The sequence below is a fragment of the Gigantopelta aegis genome, chromosome 7, assembly GCF_016097555.1.
Source record: "Gigantopelta aegis isolate Gae_Host chromosome 7, Gae_host_genome, whole genome shotgun sequence".
Taxonomy (NCBI): domain Eukaryota; kingdom Metazoa; phylum Mollusca; class Gastropoda; order Neomphalida; family Peltospiridae; genus Gigantopelta; species Gigantopelta aegis.
Window position 1 is genome coordinate 16,126,016 of NC_054705.1, and position 23,297 is coordinate 16,149,312.

At 38.3% G+C, this 23,297-nt stretch overlaps 1 protein-coding gene across 1 annotated transcript in view; it reads left to right on the plus strand.

Annotated features, from left to right (window-relative positions):
• LOC121376881 overlaps positions 1-23,297 on the plus strand; it is a 151,773-nt gene that overhangs the window by 88,148 nt on the left and 40,328 nt on the right. The window contains exons 18-24 of the mRNA XM_041504667.1: positions 1,575-1,805; positions 2,192-2,416; positions 4,103-4,321; positions 19,669-19,899; positions 20,324-20,539; positions 21,460-21,687; positions 22,677-22,883. Of these exons, the coding sequence (XP_041360601.1) occupies positions 1,575-1,805; positions 2,192-2,416; positions 4,103-4,321; positions 19,669-19,899; positions 20,324-20,539; positions 21,460-21,687; positions 22,677-22,883 (1,557 nt within the window). The remainder of the gene's footprint in view (positions 1-1,574; positions 1,806-2,191; positions 2,417-4,102; positions 4,322-19,668; positions 19,900-20,323; positions 20,540-21,459; positions 21,688-22,676; positions 22,884-23,297) is intronic.

Below are 23,297 nucleotides of genomic sequence, written 5' to 3' on the forward strand. Positions count from 1 at the left end.
CGCGATATAAACCATTTTCTTTTTAGTTTTTAGCTAAAGCCATTATTGTATGTCAGTACCAGGGCTAATCGTAGGCCCGCTGATTTGCTGTAAAACGTGATTGATCCTTATGAAATTGTATTGGGTAAATCCCGTTTTTTTCATCAAAACGCGATATACGCCAATTACAAAATCCATTTTTACTGAAAATGAAAAATGGATATATCGCGTTTTGCGCCTGAACTCTTCATTTGTTAAATGGCAATAAATCTAGTGCCGTGACCTCGATTCATTTACATCTAATTTGCAGTTGTCAAATTCTTTAAGTATATATATATATATATATATATATATATATGTATGTATGTATGTGTGTGTGTGTGTGTGTGTGTGTGTGTGTGTGTGTGTGTGTGTGTGTGTGTGTGTGTGTGTGTGTGTGTGTGTGTGTGTGTGTGTACACACGCACGCGTTTGTGTGTTTGTGTGTCTGCCATGTTACCTAGGACATATTTATGTTTTGGCTTAAAGAATATCATCATGAATAGGTTAGTCATCTCTAGAAATGCTATGTCATTTGTGAATTGTGGGAAACGTTTTAGACAGGGTTCTTAAACATTGGTATCAAATGGATTGTTGTGAGCGTGTAGCTTCCTCTGACTACTGCTAAGGTAGCTAGCTTTCTGCAGGGTTTTACTGTAGTTTGAAAGCAAAGACGATGGAGCTGCCAGATAAAACGTTCTTGAGGGCAGCATTAAAAATAATGCATGATGTCTTGGGCAGGAAAGAAAGAAAAACTGTCTTTTTGAAAAAATTTTCAATTACTAGTATTCAAAAGATATTTATTCCTTAGTTTTTACTAATTAGATAAAATCAAAATATTTTATCATCATTAAAACAAATATATTATATGCATAATCATATAGACATTGTTTTGGCTATATATAAATAAGACTTTAAAATTATCTTAATGTTAAACATTTATATACATATATAAGGAATAATGGTAATTGCCAATATTATATATAGCATATTTATTATTGTATATATCGAAAATTCCGGTTCGTTCCGACGTACCTGTGAGGCGTAGGGCTGCCAGAAGTCCCTGTTGTTCGTTTGTTCTGCACCTGAAAAATATAGACGAAATATTTTGAAACGTAAAAAAAAAAAAGTATTCAAAAGATATGACCAAACAAACAATTACCAGGCTGCGAACCCAGCACCTATCAGCCTTTTGTCAGATGGCTTAACCACGACACCACCGTGGCCAGTGTTATCATTGACGTTATTCATTCATAGTCACTGAAAATAACATGTGACGTCATAACACCAAATCAGAAATAATGTTGTACTATCTATTTTGACAAATGTTGAGTTTCATTTTACCAGCATTAGATCTATTGACCATCTACTGTACCATATACTGACAAGTTTGTTTTACCGATAATAAATCATTGTGGCATACAATGAGGATTTTTGTATGACCAATATGGGATTTTTAGAATATCTACAATGACACATTTTGAAGAGAATTGTTTTACATATAGTGAATACTTTGACATATAGTGAATAGTTTTCTTTTACCAATATTTCATACAGTTCACCCGGGTATGAAATCTCCCTACTGGTCAAGAGGAATGCGTGCCTTTCAATCATCAGAAGGAGGCAAGCCAGCTTCTCTTGCTGTCGATGGAAATTACAGCTGCAACTTTAATGGTTCTTACTCTTACACAAGTGAACAGGACAAATCTCCATGGTGGATGGTAGACCTGGAACAATACGTACTTATATCAGGAGTTCAGATTGTCCACAACATTTCTTGTTGTGGTGGTATGTATTGTAAACCTTGGGATCAAGTACTACTGCAAAACATAAATTTACAGACTGACGGACAAAGGCACAATAAATGAACACACACACACACAAGTGTATTACTGTGAGAGAGTATGAATGAATGAACGAACGAATGAATAAATGTTTAACGACACCCCAGCACGAAAAGTACATCGGCTATTGGGTGTCAAACTATGGTAAGTCAAAACATAAAGTGATGTTCAACATCAATATAAAAATTCAAGAGTCAAAAACCGTGAGAGAGAATCTTGCTTGATTATATGGAATGATGCTATATTCTGTTGTTGTTGTTGGGTTTTTTAATGCTATATATTCTTTTGTAATTTTTTATTTGTTTTATTATTTATTCTTTTTTACTTTAGGTCAGCCTCTCTGGAACTTCTTTATTGAAGTTATGAAGACATATAATGAAGCTTCGCCTCCCATATGCCATTACCAAAATACTTCATTAACCAACTCAACCACATTCCTGTGTAGGCCAAATTTGGTAGGACAGTATGTCCGTATCAGGAAGGCACCACTATCCGATGCATCAGCTACCAATATTCTTGCTTTGTGTGACGTGGAAGTGCATGGGATGGCATTAGGTAAAATGTTGTAGTTTAAATAACGTTATGAACGTCCACCAAACACTATTTTTTGGTTTGTGTTAATATTATATATTAACCTTTTCTGCTGGTGGATTGTTAGTCCACGAGTGTGCCATTAGTTGTGTTGCAATTTAATAATGGTCATAAATTAATACAAAACTGTTCTTTAGTTTCCAGCACAGTTTTACAGCACATATTCTAAACTACGGTTAATTGGGATTCCGTTTTTTGGTGTGGACGTCCTGATGGCTGAACTGTTACGGTTGAAGGCTGTTAAATACCAGTAGGTCCGAATCCTGTGTAATGACACTTTGTGCTTTTGATTGTTTAATAGTACATGTCATCAAAAATGTATTGGCTGTATCTAAATCAAAATAATAGTGGTGGCTTAGGTTAAGTTAAGGAAAACTCAAAGGTCAGATTTAAATATTATTCTGACACATTGATCTAAACCACCAGCTTTTGTAAACGTATTTTAGTCATGGCGAAACCTCTTTTAAATATCTGTTTTCTCCATTTTGTCAACTTGAATTTCCTTGAGTAGAGTTGTAGTCAAAGCTTAATAATTATTAGTTCTTAGAGAATTTGAACTTATTTCTTGAAGTCATACCACACTGTCGTGCAATGTGCACTCATGTGATGGTTATAATTACAAAGTCGCCACTTCAGTAGGATAGCAGGTTGTGTATGTATGCCTAAGGTCTCACTATGCAGTTCACATCCAGGTAAGAATCCATATTATATTGTGGATCACATATTCAGTTCTAGTAATTGGTTAAGAATTAAAACGATTTGTATTTTTGAATGGTTAGTCCTCTGGGTGGATTTTTCCCATGTTATCTTGTAATATTATATTGTACATGTAACCGGGTGTTTTAAACTACATTCACTACACACGTACTATTTTAAAACACTGTTCACATAGTTTTATTCTGTCAGGTTATACTTGTGCAGGCTTTCTTTGTTTTCAGCTTTCTCTGGTTTTCTGGGCTTGGGTTGTGCTTACTGTCAACTCAGTTTTTGCAAGCCCAGTGTCATTGTTTCTGTGTTCTCCTGGTCAGAAGCCTAATGACATTCAAGGAGAACAGGCCACTTTTATGAAAAGACAAGCTTTTATTGACAGCAACTAACATTCACAGATAATTTTAAAGGTGCCACAATCATGTAGGTGACAACCAGTATTATGCTTCTGTTTGTGTATGTATTTGTCTAAACGTATGCTTGGAACCAGGGATCTTCATATCCCACCCGATTGATGATCCAGAATAAACCCTAAACCCCTGCCGAGTTGTTCATGTTTTCCTATATACAAGCATTTGGTAACATACATTGATGTTTTGGAACATGGTTGTACAGTGGAAAAGGTGGATGGTGTAAATTTGTTTCTGCCCTACCTGTTCAGACCAGTAGTAAACAAGATAAAGATAAGAGTTTGTTTTGTTTAATGACACCACTAGAGGACATTGATTTATTAATCATTGGCTCTTTGATTTCAACAATATGGTAATGTGAAAACCTGCAACATTTTTTCCCCCAGATTCTATTAGGATATGTGCTATTCCTTGGATTTTTCCATCAGTATACATCATGCATATAGATACACTGTCATTGACCAATTATTAACTGACTAAACCATAGTTATTTGACTGATGAACAACTGACTAATTTCACCTTACCTTTTAGGTCATTATCATAATGAATTCCATGTCGAAGTTCTACAATCTCGCCATGACGATGCGCCACGCTTATGTTCTTACAAAACATTGGCAGTAGACAGATCCGTCATGTTCTGGTGTAATCCATCTCCGCGAGGGAGATACGTCAGAATCAGCAAAAAGGATGCAGAGGTCGGCTTTCATATCCTAAAGCTGTGTGAAGTAGAAGTAAAGGGTGTTCCAACAGGTATACACAATCTAAAATAGTTGGCGATATGATGTTTAACTCACTAAAATTATTATATTTACTCCTTTTTTCTTCTTCTTAATTTCAAGGTGCTATAAATGCAATACATTGTCATTGTCAAGTATACAAGAACAAATTTAGGAACTTAGCAAACCCAGTTATTCTGCACAGTATACAATGTTTAGATTGAATGAAAAACAAGTAAATATTATTTTTTGTTTAAAGATGGTTGGCCTAATTAATGACCCAACAATTAGTATCTGAAAATATATACAATTGATTTGTATAACTCTCAGAAATTCCTTAGAATAATAACATAATTAGAATAATAACACAATTAAAGTCCAAATGTTCGATCTGTAACCAGGTATCCTTGATGTGAATATGCTTGTATGTACTGCACTTGCCTATGATGGATTGCTCCCTGGTTCCTTCGAAGGTTGGTATCTGCAAAATAAAACACTCAGCAGCAGTATCCTGAATACATTTTTGTGCGGTGGGTGGGGTGGGAATTTTAAAAACTAGCTGTCGTGATGGCTGATCGATGGGAGAGTGATATTTCTATGTGTTGCGCTTATATAGCTAGTATCAATCTACGCATTTAAAGTTATCTCCCTTAGTTTGAAAAGGGGGCGCTTTTTGTTGGGTCTCAACCCCTAGTTAACTTTAACATAGATATATTTTACTGCCATTAAATGGGATTATTTGGTATTACAAATAATCTGTCTTAATGTCGAGATAAAATACACAACAAGCAGGAATCATATTACATATTTATTACAGACTTCAATTTAATATATACATGTTACCTACTACATATTACTTGCCCTCATATTTACTTTATGTACAGGTGAACCCCCCCCCCCCCCCAAACCATTAATGTTTTGGATAAACCCTGGCCGCAGCTATTACCTATAACAGAACCCCCTGGGGACATACTGACTGCCCTCACTAGAGAGTATGTGGCAAGTCAGCGAGCCAAGGTTCCCAATCTGTTAACTGCCCTAATTAACATGCCCCCTCGGCAAACGTAGGTGGGCTAAACTCGCCTTCGGCCCCAAAGGTCGAGCGTATCCAATTAACCTTGCCCCCTCGGCAATCGTAGGTAAGCTGAAAACTCCCCTTCGGCCCCGAAGGTGGAGCGGATCCCTCAGGCAGTCTCGAGTGAATCCTTTATATTGACCTGTCCCCCTACTGTCCAGTAGGTAGGACCTAACTCTGGGCCAGATGAACCTTAGCTCTGTAGCTGTCCCCCGAGGGTCCCACCACAGGAGTGAGTCTAAATCCACTCCACCCATACCCTCAATTATGGAAAAACCTTTCCCTCTCCCAAAAGCAACGCTTTCATGGCACCCCGCATTCCATCCAGGTACACCCCATTTCCTTTGCTCGACAGATGCACTCCATCATGCCTGAACAACTCCAACTCTTTTACGGTCACAGCGGGGTGCCCAATCACTGCCCCCCCCCCCCCCCCCCCTCTGCAAGGACCAGTGCTTTCACTGCACTGTTTACCCTTTTCCGAGCTTTGTCCACCTGCTTTGGATGTTCCGCTCCATGCCAATAGAGTAGAGGCAAGGCAACATATTCGACCAAATGATCCTTACAAAGGGAAGTAGTGACCTCAGTCGCAAAACTGAACAAGTAATCTCCTGGATAAGGACCCTGTTTTTAATCGTAACCATATCATTGGACCCCAGTTGCAAGATCATGGAATTAGGTGGGGTTTGATGTTGCAACTTACCCAAAATAAACTGATCCAACTGCGACCACCGCATTCCCCTATTCCCATACCATTTTACACCTATACCCGCCTGTTGTAACCCTAGGTTACCTCCACCTGGTCTGGTTTGCGCCTGGATTCCTGCCCAATACACTATTGACGATCCTATAATCCACACTTCATGCCTACCTACAATCAATAAATTAACATTGATAAATTACTTATGTGGAAACCGAATATACCTGTTGTAAGCCCTTGAACGCCAACGGCCCCACAGCTTTATGATTTCCTCGGCTTCCGTTGCCGCTCCTATCCTAAAACTATGTGATTTGTAACATTGGCCGTTGCTATTTATAAACTGTAATGTCCATTTGAGAATGGTGTTAAACTGGTATCTGGTTACAGATACCCCATTGTAATGGGTCAGCAACTGGGGAGAACCAGTCTTATTTCTTGACTTCAAATATTTGTATACCCCCAGAACTGGACAGATGTTCTCATTTGTGAATCTTTCCAGGTACAGTAAATAGCCGTTACCCCTTTGGTCATTCTTAGATTTTCTTATGAGAAGCTTTACCCGATATGGCAGTTGTTCCCCCAGTCTGAAAATTAAACTAACATGATGTACCCCGACAGCCCTGTTTGAAATGTCACCTCGTGTAGCAGATGTTATTTCCCCCACAGGTAGGAATGCGAAAAAGGCCAACTTAAAAGCTGTTGCAAAGAGCTCAGTCTCGAACTGAGACGAACAAACATGTGATAATGCTGCCACTATCTTCTCTAAGACTGGCAAAGTGATGGGGCTTCGTACATCCAGTCTAGTATTCCCCCTACTAAATCCCTCCAGGAGCTTTGAAATTACAAAGTGCTTTGTCGGGTCCCCATACCCATTTAATCTATGCCAGTTACTTAATCCGCTAATGTAGGTTCGAACGGTGGATGGTGATAATTGTTCCAGAGACAGATAAGCAATAAAATGGATTAAGTGTTCTAAAGGCACTGGCCATAATGGAGACAAATTAAGTTGCAGTCTAAACTTTTCTAGCCGCTTCTCTGCAGTTTTGTAGGTGTTCCATGTCTGACTTGCCTTAGAATTTTTTAAAAGCCTATTTGCCTATGCTGTCAAAGCTGCCAAACCTGTGGAGGTATCTTGGCGAGAATCCAATCTGCTTCTGGTGTCAGCTTCCGGAACTTGTCCCACTGACAACGAGAAATAGCATCTGCTATTACATTCTTTTTTCACGCAGTGTGTACGGCTTTTAACAAAATGTTCTTTCGCAAAGTTATCAGGACCAATTTCCTTAATAATGTCATTACCATGGCACATTTAGACGTTTTCTTATTGATCACAACTACTACTGCCTCATTGTCAATGTGAAATAGCAACTTTTTGTTCTGCAGCCTTTTGCCCCAAATTGTTACTGCAACAACCACTGGGAAGAGTTCCAAAAATGTTATGTTTCAAAGCAGCCCCATTTTCCACTATTCCGTAGGCCAAGACCCATATGCCCAATGACCCCGGAAGTAAACTCCAAATCCCTTTTCTCTCCCTCCCGCACTATCAGTGAAAAATTCCAGCGAGTCACTACTTGTCCAGAATAAATCAGGCATGACAGTGACCCCATTGTAGTATTTCAAGAAGTCTAACCATAGGTCCAAGGCAGCCTTGATACCTCGAGTAACCCGGATATTGTGGTGTGGTTTAGTAACCCCTCTTGTTGCATCAGTCATGTGCCTAATGAAAGCCCGACCTGGTCTTACCACTTGGCATGCAAAGTTCAATGACCCAATTAATGACTGTAATGTTTTTAATGTGATTTTCTTTTTCTGTAAAATAGCAGTTATGAGTTGCATCAAATCCCATAGTTTTCTCTCTGATAGTCGTAAAACCATATTTTGTGTGTCTATTTCGATGCCCAGAAAAACCAAGAGTGTACTGGGGCCTTCAGTTTTCTCTAACGCGATTGGAACCCCTAACCTGGAACATGCATTCTGAAAACTTTCCATTACCATGTGACATTCATTTGATCCCCTCCTGCCCGGAAAAAGAAAATCATCTAGGTAATGTAAAACCACTGGTGACTTTTGCACACTGCTTTTCAACTTCCCACTGAATAAAGGTAGAAAACTTCTCAAATAATGCACAGCTGATTGACGCCCCATAGGCAGACATTTGTCAAAGTAATATCTGCCGTCTATTTTAAAACCGAGAAGCTCAAAATCTCCTGGACTTACTGGTAGTAGTCGAAATGCAGATTTTATATCAGATTTTCCTAGCAAGGCTCCCCTTCCTAGCATCTGAATTTTTTGCACTGCCTCATCGATGTTTGCATAATGCACGGAAAAAAAATTAGGGTCGATGTAGTCGTTTACTGATGCTGCATTGGGATATGACAGGTGGTGGATAACTCTAAAATCTCCATCATTTTTTGGAACTAACCCCAGAGGTGAAGTTCTCAAAGTTTTTATTGGACGCTCTGGAAATGGTCCTGCCACCCTACCTAATGAAATCTCTTTTTCAATTTTGTCCCTAAGTACATGTATGTCAGGGGCCTGAGTTACACTTTTTAAATTATTCACCTCGGTTGCCTCCCTTGGCCCCTGATATTTTAATGTAAAACCCTCTGTAAAGCCTTCTATCAATTCCTGTGCTGCTATCTTATCTAGATAATCTTGTAACTGCTGAGCCAAATTATTTGTGTGAATCGGGGATTTTCCTAAGGTGTAAAGGTCCTTACAGCTTACACTGCATAGCTGGGTGGCGTCCACCACATTTTCCCCATAAGTGCATGAACTTGCACCTGGCAAAGGAACATTTTCCTTTGTTGAACCCCCAGCATGTTTTGACCCCACTCCCGACGGGGCTAGTCCCTTGGGTTGCCCGAAAGGTCTGGTTGGACTGCCCGCTGTTGCTTGCCTGGCCCCCTCCCATTTGCCTAACACGCCCCGACACCCGACATGCATAGCAGCCACAGTTCGTTATCAATAACCCCCCATGAATTGTCTGGGTGTCTAGCCTTTTTTTATCCAAAATTGTTCGTCATGCCACGGCCAAGACGAACTTCTATTAGCCAACATCATTACATCCCTCATGTATTTCAACAACTGTTGAGCCTCCTGGGAGCTCCGTTCCAACAGCACACTCATGAAAATCATGAATGCCGACATCCACGCAATTATGGACGTAAATGACCCGTTTTTTGCCTGGTTCTTTATGACCAGCTTCCCCTCCTCAAAAACAAGCTCGCCTACTCCCCACTTGACTGGCTTCCATTTCCCGAGTGGACTTGTTCAACAAGCACAAATCTACATATTGACCCTCCCAAATTTTGTCCCTGACTCCCCCGTTGTCCCATGTCGGCCGGCGCCCGTTTCGAACTGGATTGAAGTTTTCCCGCCCCAGGCTCTTCGTTCCACCTCGATCCGTTCTTCCTCTCTCCTGCTTTGCCCGTCATCTCGTTGTTCCCCTCTAATCATTGGTGCGCCGTCATCTTTTTCCGTCCTCCTCCTTTGTCCCTCGTCGATTTCAATCCGTGCTTCACGCGATTCCGACGTCGATTGATAACGCGCCGGCTGGGCGATCCTCCTCTTCGCTCTCCCGGTAGTTGCTTGAGCAGCCACTTTTCTTTTCCGATTTCCTGGCATAATGTTAGATGGTCGTTTTTTCCCTCTGGATGGCATTCGATTAATTCGTGAAAATTTTAAAAACTAGCTGTCGTGATGGCTGATCGATGGGAGAGACTGATATTTCTATGTGTTGCGCTTATATAGCTAGTATCAATCTATGCATTTAAAGTTATCTCCCTTAGTTTGAAAAGGGTGCGCTTTTTGTTGGGTCTCAACCCCTAGTTAACTTTAACGTAGATATATTTTACTGCCATTAAATGGGATTATTTGGTATTACAAATAATCTGTCTTATTTATATTTTGTAAAAAAAAATAAAAAAAAATAGAACTATGTCTACGGTCCATAATTGAGGGAGAAATAGCGCCTATTGGGAGTATAGAGGTGTGACGTATTATATTTTGAGTGACGTGATGGGTATCCCTGAATAACTGCAATGTCAAAACGATTTACCAGGCTTGTGTAATGAGAATGGTTGACCGTCCTCTGCAACATAAATTCCACCACAATCAGGAACTTTTCACAATCTGAATAGTATTCTGGCAAGGATATTCCAGAAGTTGACAAATGATTTCTAAAATGCCATTATATTCCAAGATTTCGAAGCTGCGTTGGTAACATATTTTCAGTATTTGTGAACTAAAGATTATGATACAATAATGTACTTAATGTTCTCTGGTGCATTTGCTATATGTGCATGTAGGTGGATCTTGTTCTCTGCCGCTGTAACACACATAAAACATTTTACACTGCTTTGTAAGCCATAATTCCCATATATATATATATATAATATATATATATATATATATATATATATATCTATATATATATATATATATATATATATATATAAATATATACATGTATATATATATATATATATATATATATATATATATATATATATATATACACACATACACATACACACATACACATACACATACAGATACACATACATACATACATATACATACATATACATGTACATATACATATACATATACATATACATATACATATACATATACATATACATATACATATATATATATATATATTATATATATATATATATATATATATATATATATAATATATATATATATATATATATATATATATATATATATATGTATATATACTCTTAAAAAAAAGAAACGCAAAAGGGTACAAATGGGTTATAACTCCGATTTTATTTTTCCTACCGGTTTCATGCTTTGTGAATATAAGGTCATTGCATGTCCCAACACATTCCCATGGTTACATTCGATAAAACGCAGCTACTGTACAATAAGTTCCAAAATGTGAATATTCGCAAACACGCAGCCACGTGCAAACCCATGTCACCACTGCACGTGCGTTGTCTGCACGTGCAACATGAACACCGACAGTATAAAAGGCAGGGTGTTCGCTTGCCTGGCCTCTGTATGTGGCCGACAGTTGACAATCCAGGACATGCCACGTCTCAGTGAACCGCAGAGAAACAATGCCATCGGCCGACTAGACGCAGGCGAATCCAGAACGGCCGTTGCAAGGGCATTCCATGTGTCCCCAAGCACCATCTCCAGACTGTGGGACCGTTACCAGCAACATGGATCAACACGTGACCTCCCTAGATCCGGTCGACCACGGGTCACTACCCCCGGGCAGGACCGCTACATCCGGGTACGCCACCTTCGGGAACGATTGACTACTGCCACCTCGACAGCCGCAGCAATACCAGGTTTGCGCAGAATATCCGACCAGACCGTACGGAACCGCCTACGTGAGGTAGGAATTCGTGCCAGACATCCAGTTCGAGGTGTCATCTTAACACCACAACACCGTCGACTCCGACTGCAGTGGTGCCAGATTCATCGACAATGGCCTCAACTGCGATGGAGACAGGTGTGGTTCAGTGACGAGTCCCGATTTCTGCTCCGACGTCATGATGGAAGATGTCGCGTGTATAGGCGTCGTGGTGAACGTTATGCGGCAAACTGCGTGCAGGAAGTGGACAGATTCGGCGGGGGTAGTGTCATGGTGTGGGCAGCCATCTCACACACTGGCAGAACTGACCTGGTCCACGTGCAGGGCAACCTGAATGCACAGAGCTACATTGACCAGATCCTCCGGCCACACATCGTTCCAGTTATGGCCAACGCCAACGCAGTGTTCCAACATGACAACGCCAGGCCTCACACAGCACATCTCACAACGGCTTTCCTACAGAACAACAACATTAATGTCCTTCCTTGGCATCGATATCACCGGATTTTGAACCCAATTGAGCATCTATGGGACGAGTTGGACCGACGCCTCCGACAGCGACAACCACAGCCCCAGACCCTGCCCAAGCTGGCAGCAGCCTTGCAGGCCGAGTGGGCCACCATCCCCCGGGACGTCATCCGTACTCTGGTTGCTTCAATGGGCAGGCGGTGCCAGGCAGTTGTCAACACACGCGGAGGCCACACCCGGTATTGACTCCAGATGACCTTGACCTTGGTGGTGTGTCCTATCACTTACTCACAATGGACTAGAGTGAATTGTGAACAATCCTGCAACATTTGGTAATTATCGGACTCACCATTCAATAATTAAATCAATTCTCCAAATGTTACGACAATGTGGTTTTGCGTTTCTTCTTTTGAAGAGTATATATATACATACAGTGGACTCTGTTCAGACTGGTGTAAACGGAATGCATGTCCTTAGGAAAAGTTGTCTGCCCGGACTTAATCTCCTAGGAATGAAGGTCCTAGGTCTAATATACCTAGGAATGCAAGTCCTAGAACTTACGTTCCTTAGGAATAGTGGTCTGACTGCCAGGATATCATGTCCGGGCCGGACTTGCATTCCTGGACAATCAAAATTTAAGTCCGGTTGTACACATACAAATTAAATTATAAATGTAAACAAAACGAAAAACAGTTTCCTTTTTGGTTTATTTAATTAACTTAGGATTCTAGCGCCTCTCTTTATTTAAATATTTTCTATTTAGTCCAATATTTTCCATGTATATCATTTGCAAGAGTTTGTACACATTTTGTTGACCTTATTACATGAGCAGAACAAAGGTCTTTATTCATTGCGTGTTGTTCCAACTAATAAATGTTTAAACATTTCAATGTAACTCAAAAACATTTTCCATAATTCGAAGCATATCAGTACTCGCAAATAAGTATACTTGCCCATATAATATACCGACACATTTATCTGTTAGAAATTATGTACTGATATTTGATAATAATAATAATAATAATAATAATCATCATAATAATCATAATCATAATTTAACTATAAAAATGTGATATTTGCGTTATATAAATTATCTTGTTATTATATATAATTAAAATTAAGTTAATGCGTTTTTGTTAATAATTTTGCAGGCACATGTACATATGGTGTGCGGTGGGATGGCGTTGTCTAAACACCCCTCTTCAAAGCAAATTTCTACTTTCCACAGTGTAGACCCCCCCCCCCCCCCCCCCCCCCCCCCCCCCCCCCCCGCATAGCTTACTGAACATGTGCCTGCTTTGTCAATTTTGCTCATTTTCAAAAATTAATTTGGTCTAACATATGACATATCAGACTCCTGGCTCTATGATATCTTAGTCCCAACAAACCATACCATCGATAAAAAAAAAGAGAAGTTAAATGGTTTTCATTAATGTTTATTAATTAATAGAAATATCAATGACTAAGAGTGGGTTTTAGCAGCTCAATGGGCTACTACACTGACTAAAACAAAACTGTAACACAATTTACAAAGATACTTTTAAACAGACTAACTACTCATGACACTTTTACACCTGACAGTTTTGGTCACAATGGGCATTCAGGCTCCCTTTTTGGGAGAAGGGGTGCGGTTAGGGGCAGGCTGATATTTATTGCCCGAATGAAACGAAAATGTTCGAATCTGGAACACAACGTATATGTATATTCGTGTTACTACCAAGACGCTATATAGGATTCCAAACAAATCAGTTTGCATTTTTACATGGATTACAACTAATATTGTGACTAAAATGATGGAAATACATGGTGAAGATTTTAGGCCAGCTCATTTTGCCCGAACGTGTCCATTGCCCCCCTTCCCCCACTGGGGGAGTGACCCGATCCCCACCTCCACCCAGTCTCGAACGCTTATGGTGTTCCTAGCGGCCAGGTATAATAATACAGAGACCCTTTCGCCAACTCGTCTCTTATTCTTTTTATGGTCAAACCTGCCATAAGGCAGTTGGTGATAATTAATTTCACGTGTTTTGATGCCATTTTTAATTGTTCATCAGTAAAAGGTAATTTTTCATGCTTATTATTCCTGTTATTTTTATATTCTTGTAACTGGCCATTATAGTACTAGTTATTAGTACTAACTACTAGAACTAATTACAGTTTTCAAAGTTTTATTTCAGGGATTTTCAGGAATCATATATATGTAATAAGCAAAATATCGGAACTAAATTCCAGAGGACTAGGCATACTAGGATTGAAAGTCCTGTTGACTAGGAGTACCAGGAATAAAAGTCCCACGGACTTGCATTCCTCGGAATGCACGTCCCAGACTTAAATTCCTAGAGATACAAGTCCCACAGACTAGGATTCTGAGGAATTGAAGTCCGATTGGACAAAGATTAAGAAAATCACAATTGATCAGATTGTGACTTACTGGTAAAATATAAACTTACAAAACATATTATTAAAAATGATGTTGGTGTATATAGAAATTGTCTTTTGCTGTTCACCAAAGGTTAAGTTTTTTTGGAGTTACCAGTTTTCATATATATATATATATTATATAAAAAACAGTTGGGCTACATATGGGTGGGGGGTATATTTATTCGTGTTGAACACATGGACATATAGCCTACTTTATATCTGTAGTTGCATAATATACTTTTGAAAAAAGCAAGATATTCGTCCAACTTCAATATGCTAACAAAAATGTAAGATGATTACAAAAATTCACTCACGTGTCTATGACGTAAAAAATAAGTTAATACTCAAAATTAAAAAATAATATTTTGACATGGAAGATTTGAACCCACAATAATCTTAATACAAGGGAAGGCTGCCAAAACCTATTTTTTTCCCTCGTTTCTTTCTGGCAGCGTGTGCAAATTGCAGAGTATAATAAACGGACATCTAATTGGCCGGACTAGTATTTCTGTCACTGTTGTAGAAGGAATTTAAGACCGGTAGGAATACAAGTCCTAGGTTAAAAACAACTTAAAAATAAATCAGGTATGAAAGTCCGGGTAGAACTATGATTCCTAAGCTATGGAGGTCTGATTGGACTACTGTTCCTAGGAACCGAGGTCCGTAGGACCTCGCTTCTCACGGACCTGCGTTCCTTTTACATTGGCATCTGTCTTTGAAGGCTTCGTCCTGAACAAGATAAAGATGATAATGTACGTCATTAGCCTCTGTTTTTATCTGTGTCTTGCAACTCAACAAGAAAGGTAGAAGTCTTTAAAGTTTAAAAATGTTATAGTCAAGTGTGTACTATACATGTATCAAACTAAAGAAGCCAGCTGTTTGAACTGTCATCCAAAATGTATGACATGCGTCAAAAATTGTTTCCAAATACTATAGAATGTATAGATATTAACCATATGAAATACAAACTGGAATGAAATTTTTTAAATTGACTTCACAATTAACAGGTTAGTTTTGATAGGACCTTTTTGCTTGTTCGTTTGTTGTTGTTTGTTTATAACTCAAGTGTTTAGCAACCGATATTATTGTTAAAAAACAAAAATCCCAAATCGTACCTAGCAGACATCTTGTACATATATTTACACAAAACAAAATCAGTAGTTTGAGAGGGTACTTCTATAAATTTGTCTTTACTACCTTTTTTTCTCCCTCGATGTCCTTCCCAAAAGAGAAAGAAGAAAAAAATAATATGAATACATTGGATAATATCATGTTTTGAGGACAAAACACAAGTAATTTGGAAAAAAATCAAGTTGGAAGCTAAACTCAGACTAATGTATACATCAAGATGTGTACAGCCACTGCCAGCATCGTACTTATCATTTATCTCAGTAACTAATGCTATTGGCTAATTTGTTTCTTGACATTTGGACAGACCAGGTTACAATCTTTCTAGTGGTATGATATACATAGCATCTGCACTGCCACATTAGTTAATAAACTTGGTTGGGAAATGGAACATTTTGGCATCTTTTTTTTTCTTTTTTTTTTGCTAATTACAATTAATTTTCGTCATACACACTCACAGCATATGAAATAAAACTAATTTTTGATTACCATAATTTAGTTTTGTACACACAATACTCATATATAGACATGTGAGCTAAATTTAGTCAAATACAATCTTACACCTTGGCTAATTATGCAAAAATATGAAATGCGATTTTTGATTAATTCTGTGGTGATGGGTCACATATACGTGGACGTCAAAATTTTATTGATATTCTCAAATGTACGAGACGGCCTGCTTAACTTGAGTGCATGTGTTATATAGAATGGGCCGTATGCATGAGGAGCGGATAAAACTAAACGCGGATTGCTAATCGCGTTTAAATTTATTCGCTTTTTGGTATGCATATGCGTAAATGACGTCGCGAATAGCTATCCGGTGGCGTTATTTTTAAATTGGGGAAACTCCTCGCCACGCATAGCATTCTGGAACCAAACGTTGCGCTTACAATGTACTTTTGTAAACAAACAGAACAGTGTATCATTTAATATACAAAAATAAAATATATAAATACATTTTAAATTAAATTAAATTAAACAATATAATAGAGGCAAATAGTCTTGCCAAATAAATAAATAAATAAAAATGGGGGACCAAGATATCACTCCAAGTATACTAATAAAATATAGAAATGCAGATATCGAGGGAGGTAACTGGAAAATAGGTCACCAACCATAAGCGTCCGGGGGTGAGGGAGGCAATCTTCGAATTCGGGTAAAAACGAATGACATTCGGGCAAAATGAGCTGGCCTTATAACTTTTCTCTATGTATTTCCATCATTCTACTGACAGTAATTGTTCTTAACGTAACCCATGTAAAAGGAAGGAATGAACTGTTTTATTAACGACGCATCAACACATTTTATTTACAGTTATATGGCGTCAGGACCACAAAGATAGAGAGGAAACCCGCTGCCACCACTTCACGGGCTACTCTTTTCGATTAACAGCAAGGGTTCTTTTATATGCACCATCCCATAGAGAGGATAGCACATGTCACAGCCTTTAATATACCAGTCGTGGTGTACTGGCTGGAGATAGAAATAGCCCAATGGGTCTACTGACAGGGGTGGATCCAAAACCGACCGCGCGAGCACTTTACCACTGAGTTACGTCCCCCCACCAACGTAAAAATGTGTGGTGATTCTTATACAGGCAAGAATGCAGAGGGAGGGAGAGAGAGCCATAGAGAGGGAGAGGAGGGAGGGAGAGAGAAATAAAGAAATACGCTATAGGTAAATTCTTTACTCAACCTGAATTACCTACTTGACGACGATAATGTACTTTTTGTCAGAATTTATACAAATAAAGAATAGTTTTTTCATGTGGATTATGAGCCCCACATCTACCCACACACCCAACCCTACAACCACCGCAACAGAGTCTTCCTTTTGGTTTAGTATACGAAATGGACTGAACATTTATGAAAATAAACACCCTGTGAAACACACGTAGGCTTTTGTTAAAATAAATTATGGCACACACAGTCGTATACTGAAATATGTAGGCAGAACCCCCAAAAGAAAAAGGAAACTGTTTTTAATACAGGGACAATTTTTCGTTATCATTGTATAATAGCCATACAAAAGTAATAATATTAAAAAACTAAATCATATTTTCAAAATCCAAATGCAAATATACAATTTATAATCTGGAATAAAAGTTAGATTTTACAATGTCATCAATATTATTTAACACACATAAACAACTTTTAAAGACATCGAGGGTAATGGAATGCTCAATTATAGACACCACAAGAATGGAACTTTTAATTTCTGTTTTTCATTAATTTGTCACTGCTTTCAGTCAGCTCTACACAGTTTTGATTTCCATTACTATACCGAGTGTAATAACATTAGTCCGTCAAACCAACTGTATCTTAAATGACTAGTGTTGTTAACTACTAGTATGTACACTTTTAATACATAGGTACTTAATTCCATGTTACACGTATGTTTACTCTATTCCATGTTGAAACTTAAACCGTAAACATAAATGTCGTTTTGTACATGATATGCAAAATATACAGAAATAAAGGAACACTTAGTATTGAATACAATTATTGTCCTAATGTCTGTATAAAGTACGAAGATGTAATATGGGAGTCAATGGATGACAGAAATGTGAGACTGGGTGACAGTAACACAGTTAACTTCCTAACACAATAGATGAGTGTTTTTGTTGCAGTCACTATCTCCTGTAATATATATATATATATATTTATAGCACAGTGTTTTATTATTTTTTTTTTATTTTTTTACAAAGGATAGGATTTATTATGTACCTAGTTTTACTTTTATCAAATCTATGCTTTAATAATGGTGAAAAATTGTATCTTATGTTTAGTGGTTAAATTATCTTACCAAAGCCATATTTTATGCTTTAAAATAATTACTTCAGTTAGTTCTCTCTCTCTCTCTGTCTGTCTGTCTGTCCGTCCGTCTCTCTCTCTCTCTCTCTCTCTCTCTCTCTCTCTCTCTCTCTCTCTCTCTCTCTCTCTCTCTCTCTCTCTCTCTCTCTCTCTCTCTCTCTCTCTGCTATCTATATACACACATGGTTTTACACACACACACACACACGTGCGCGCGTACACACACAGTCTGCAATACCTGCACATTGACAGAATGACAACATACATCCATGTTCGTTTTGTGGCTTGGCACCTGTTGAAGAGTGCTGTCAGTTCTTCTCGCCAAATTGTTGACTGATGCATGCCTATAATATAAAATAAACAAATATGTAAATGGGTCAACGCATCAACGAAAATAGCTTATATAATTATTATATATCTTTCACATGTTTTCAATAATATATACGAAGAATATGTTCTGCTAAAAGGATAGCCTACACTAAGCCTACAGGCCATTTCAATCATCCAGTGCGTTTAATATTATTTACGCTGATAATTTAGTGAAAATTTAAAACTTATTTGCTTACCTTAGGCTAGTTGTTTGACAAGCCGTTGTCTATTTTCCCAGGCATACCCACAGCCAATAAAAACATACAGATTAATTTCTATATTTCCATTTTTTTGTACATTTTCTCCAAATAACCTTCCCACTTTTGGATAAGTTGTCGACGTGTTTTCGTGAATAACATACATGTATGACGTAATCAAAGTTCGTGTTTACGTTGTCTAAAGCTGAAAAGAAATAGGAAGTACAATGCCAATGGGAGGGGTTTTGATGGGTGACGGTTTTCGATAGGTTACATTAAAACATTGAAGAGAATGCATGGCGATGTGGCAAATACAAAAAGGCTGAATCAAATATATAATAATTATTACATAAAAACAAGTTCCTCACCGATCAGTTACCATAGACAAATTGAAAGTGTTGCAAACTTGTACTTTTGTAGATTTTAAAAATTGACAGCGACGTTAACATGACCAACCGTCTGGACACTTCGATGTTTCCCGCTATTTCATCTGTCATCTTCAGAATATCTTGTTGTTCAAATTTAAATTCTTTTTATTTCTCGTCATTATGAAAAGTGTGAAATTGCTTTGTTTGATCAAGAAATAACCAGTTTTGTCAACATATTTGCCTGAATTGCAACACACCAGCGCGGCCATTTTCCTTTCAGACATATTCCGGCAATAGGCCTTTATACACAGAAAATGTATCGAATAGCATTATTCGCGTTTAGGGAACTTTATCCTGCCATCATGCATACCAAATTCCCTCACTTATTTAGTGGATAGGCACTATTCCCGGATAGTGGACTTATCCGCCCCCTCATGCATACGGCCCCATGACATTAATTGTATTTTACTGTATTTGATGCAGTGTCCGTAGATATTACTTCGGAGAATTGGGCTGTCGGCAAACCTGCAACTCAGTCATCAACAGAGTGGAATAAGCCTGCTCCAAACGCTGTTGATGGCAACTATAATTGCGGCTATGATGCCTCAATTACACACACAGACGTAAACGACAAATTTCCATGGTGGATGGTGGACTTGGAAACCTGGATAAATATCACAGCTGTCACACTTTACAATCGTGCTGATTGTTGCCGTTTGTATTTCAAATCTAATTTTCTACAAATACAAGGACTGATCCAGGGAGTGGGTGGGGATACTATAGCGCACATATTCATATTTCACGTGCAGAACGTGCACTGCACAGATAACGTAGTTTGCACATCAAATGTATCAAATTAGCACGTTTGTGTTCTCTATTTCACAGTGGCTGCACTTTGTTGACTAACAAAGGCAATATGTTTGGATTACAAAAATGACATTATATTCACGTCGTTATGTGTAAAATTATCATGCTTATTAATAAAATCAAGCATTGTTTGTTTCCGTTTTGGCACAGTAATATTAGTCGTTGAGAAGGCTATATTAGTCGGAATACAATGACAGAAAACCCAGAACAATCTCATGGATGTCCTTATTTATTGAAATGCATTTCTAACATCTTATTTATAAATATTTAGCTGAACGTCTCAACAACTTTGCTGTTGAAGTCATCGGATGTCTGTTCATGAAACCTGATATATGTCACAACCAAACATCAGCTGTTGGAAAATATATCACAATTCCGTGTAACCCGTCTCTGAGAGGGCGGTACGTCCGAATCCGTAAATATGGTCCAATACCAAACACTGCTGTCCTTTCTTTGTGCGAAGTAGAAGTGATTGGGATAAAAACAGGTACATGGAATAGTTACTACAGTGTAGAGTTAGTTGTAGAATATTATAGTGCATGTTTACCTTATTATCGTCCGGTGATATTTGCAAGAAAGTTATCAATATATATATACTCACGGAAAAAAGTTCCTGTGCATCAATCAAATTTCAGTAGGACTTATATTTTTAAAATTTAAAAATATTGTGATTTACATAGATGTACTATTTATCTGTTAAAAGTACGGTGATCCTCTCCTGCGTTCTGAACCTGAAGTACTGTCTACAGAATGTTTGGTGCGCCATCAATGATGATGTAACAGAACAACGTACTGATGTACGGTCATGGTCGTACTTTGTTATCACCTAATCGGTTGCGTTGAGTTCTTCCACTGATTGGCCTTAACTTAGAGATACATTAGGATGTTAAACGTATCATTTTCAAATGATTCCATATGTGCACCCGCTTAATACTGACGATTTGCTGACGTGGCGTCACGTGTCGACTCCCTAAACATGGAAGATCCCTAGTAACCCTAAACTGTCGAGAACATCTCCGCAGATATTGCATAGTGTTCTGATGAACACCAATGAATACCAAAATTACTACCAACAGCGTTTGTGCCGTTATAACCTCAAACATACCCATCGTTCGAAGGAGTCCATTTTCTGGGAGGCGTAGCATCACACTGACGACGATCAGATACCAACAGACATATTTTTCTGAGTGATGAGAATCCATACAATAGTTTTAAAGTCCAATGATAAGAAAAATGAGGTCAATCAGGAGCACAGAATATCGTAAACTAGAATACTGAATTAAAATACGGTAAATATTAAATTAAATTACACAAATATTTACATAGATATACATGCATACACACAGAGAGGTACTCTTAATTGTTCTGCGCCAATAATGCAAACAAACCCTTTGTTCTTCCACGTAGGTGAAAGCGACAGGGTCTGTTCTGACAACTGGGCCAGGGGGAAGCCTGCCTCACAGTCGTCAACATTCAAAGAAGCTCATCTGGCTGTAGATGGGAACTACACTTGTGGAACTGATGGCTCATTTTCACAAACATCCACAAACAATCTATACCCATGGTGGATGGTAGACCTATTACATATGTTCACAATTGTAGCCGTCAAAGTGTACAACCGTCAAGATTGTTGTCGTAAGTATTGTGAATATATATTTCTACTAATATAAAGAAACCGATTTACCAGTGATGTACAACCACCGATACAACACACAAGTATGCATAGATACACCTGCATTCACAGACGCACACAGACGCACGTACATGCAAACAAAACACAAATACAAAAACAGAAAAACATACATTGTACTCACAAATACACACGCTCAAGTCTCATTCTCTGATTGTTTTTCCTATCCCAACTAGTGCCACTCGCATATCAGAGGTCGCGGTATATGCCGTCCTGTCTGTGCGAATATGCATATGCTTTTATGTCAGAATTACCAAATGACTGAAACCTGATGATGAATAAATAAATAGTGATCTAGTGGTGTCACGAAACAAAACAAACATTAACAATAGCCAAATGCGGATATGTTTTACCTGAATACTTTTTAATTCGTCTTTTGAGCGTTCTTTTATTTTCTGATAGTTATTTCAGTTTAATGGTTCCATAATAATAATAAGAAGAAGAAGAAATGTTTTCTTCTGGGTTTTTTTTTAAATTTCTTCTCTTTTTTTTTTCTCTTTTTTTTTTATTAGTTTTTAATTTTCTTTGTTTCCCTTTAATTGCCCCACCCTATCCCTTTATGTCAGTTAATGTTTTGTCACACACACGCACATACACACATACACACACACACACACACACACACACTCGCATGCACATACACACACGCATGCACATACACACGCAAAAACGCACGTACACGCGCATGCACACACGCTCGCACACACACACGCATGCACACACAGACACATACACACACACACAGACATACACATGCACAAAGGCAGACAGCCACCCACGCATACCCATATGCATGCACACACAAATGCACGCACACACACACACTACAATATTCTACTTTTCTGTCTTGTTGACAAACGTTGCCGCATTCTGTTTTCGTAAACATGTGTTTTATTTTAAATTGAAAATATATATATTATTCTTAATTGTATAGAAGATCGTCTCAAGAACTTCGCTATTGAAATTCTAAAGTCTTCAGATGACACTGGTATATGTTATAACCGAACCAGTAGATATGTAGAAACAAGTGAAAAGTTCTTTTGTAACCCACATTTGGATGGGCGATACGTCAAAATCCAGCAATATGGTTCTGTCAGCGACTACATTTCATTGTGTGAAGTAGAAGTCTTTGGATCAAAAGGTATACTAAATGTTGTTTTGTCCAATATCAGTACAATGAATGAATGAACGAACGAACGAATGAATGAATGAATGTTTATCGACATGGGAAGGAAGGAAGGAAGGAATTGTTTTATTTAACTACTCACTCAACATATTTTATTTATGGTTATTTGGCGTCATGCAGTAATATGGTTAAGGACCACACAGATATTGAGATAGGAAAACCGCTGTGGCCACTTCATGGGCTACTCTTTTCGATTAGCAGCAATGAATCCTTTATATGCACCATCCCACAGACAGGATAGTACATACTACGTCCTTTGTTACACCAGTTGTGGAGCACTGTCTGGAACGAGAAATAGCCCAATGGACCCACCAACGGGGATCGATCCCAGACCGACCGCGCGTCGAGCGAGTGCTTTACCACTGGGCT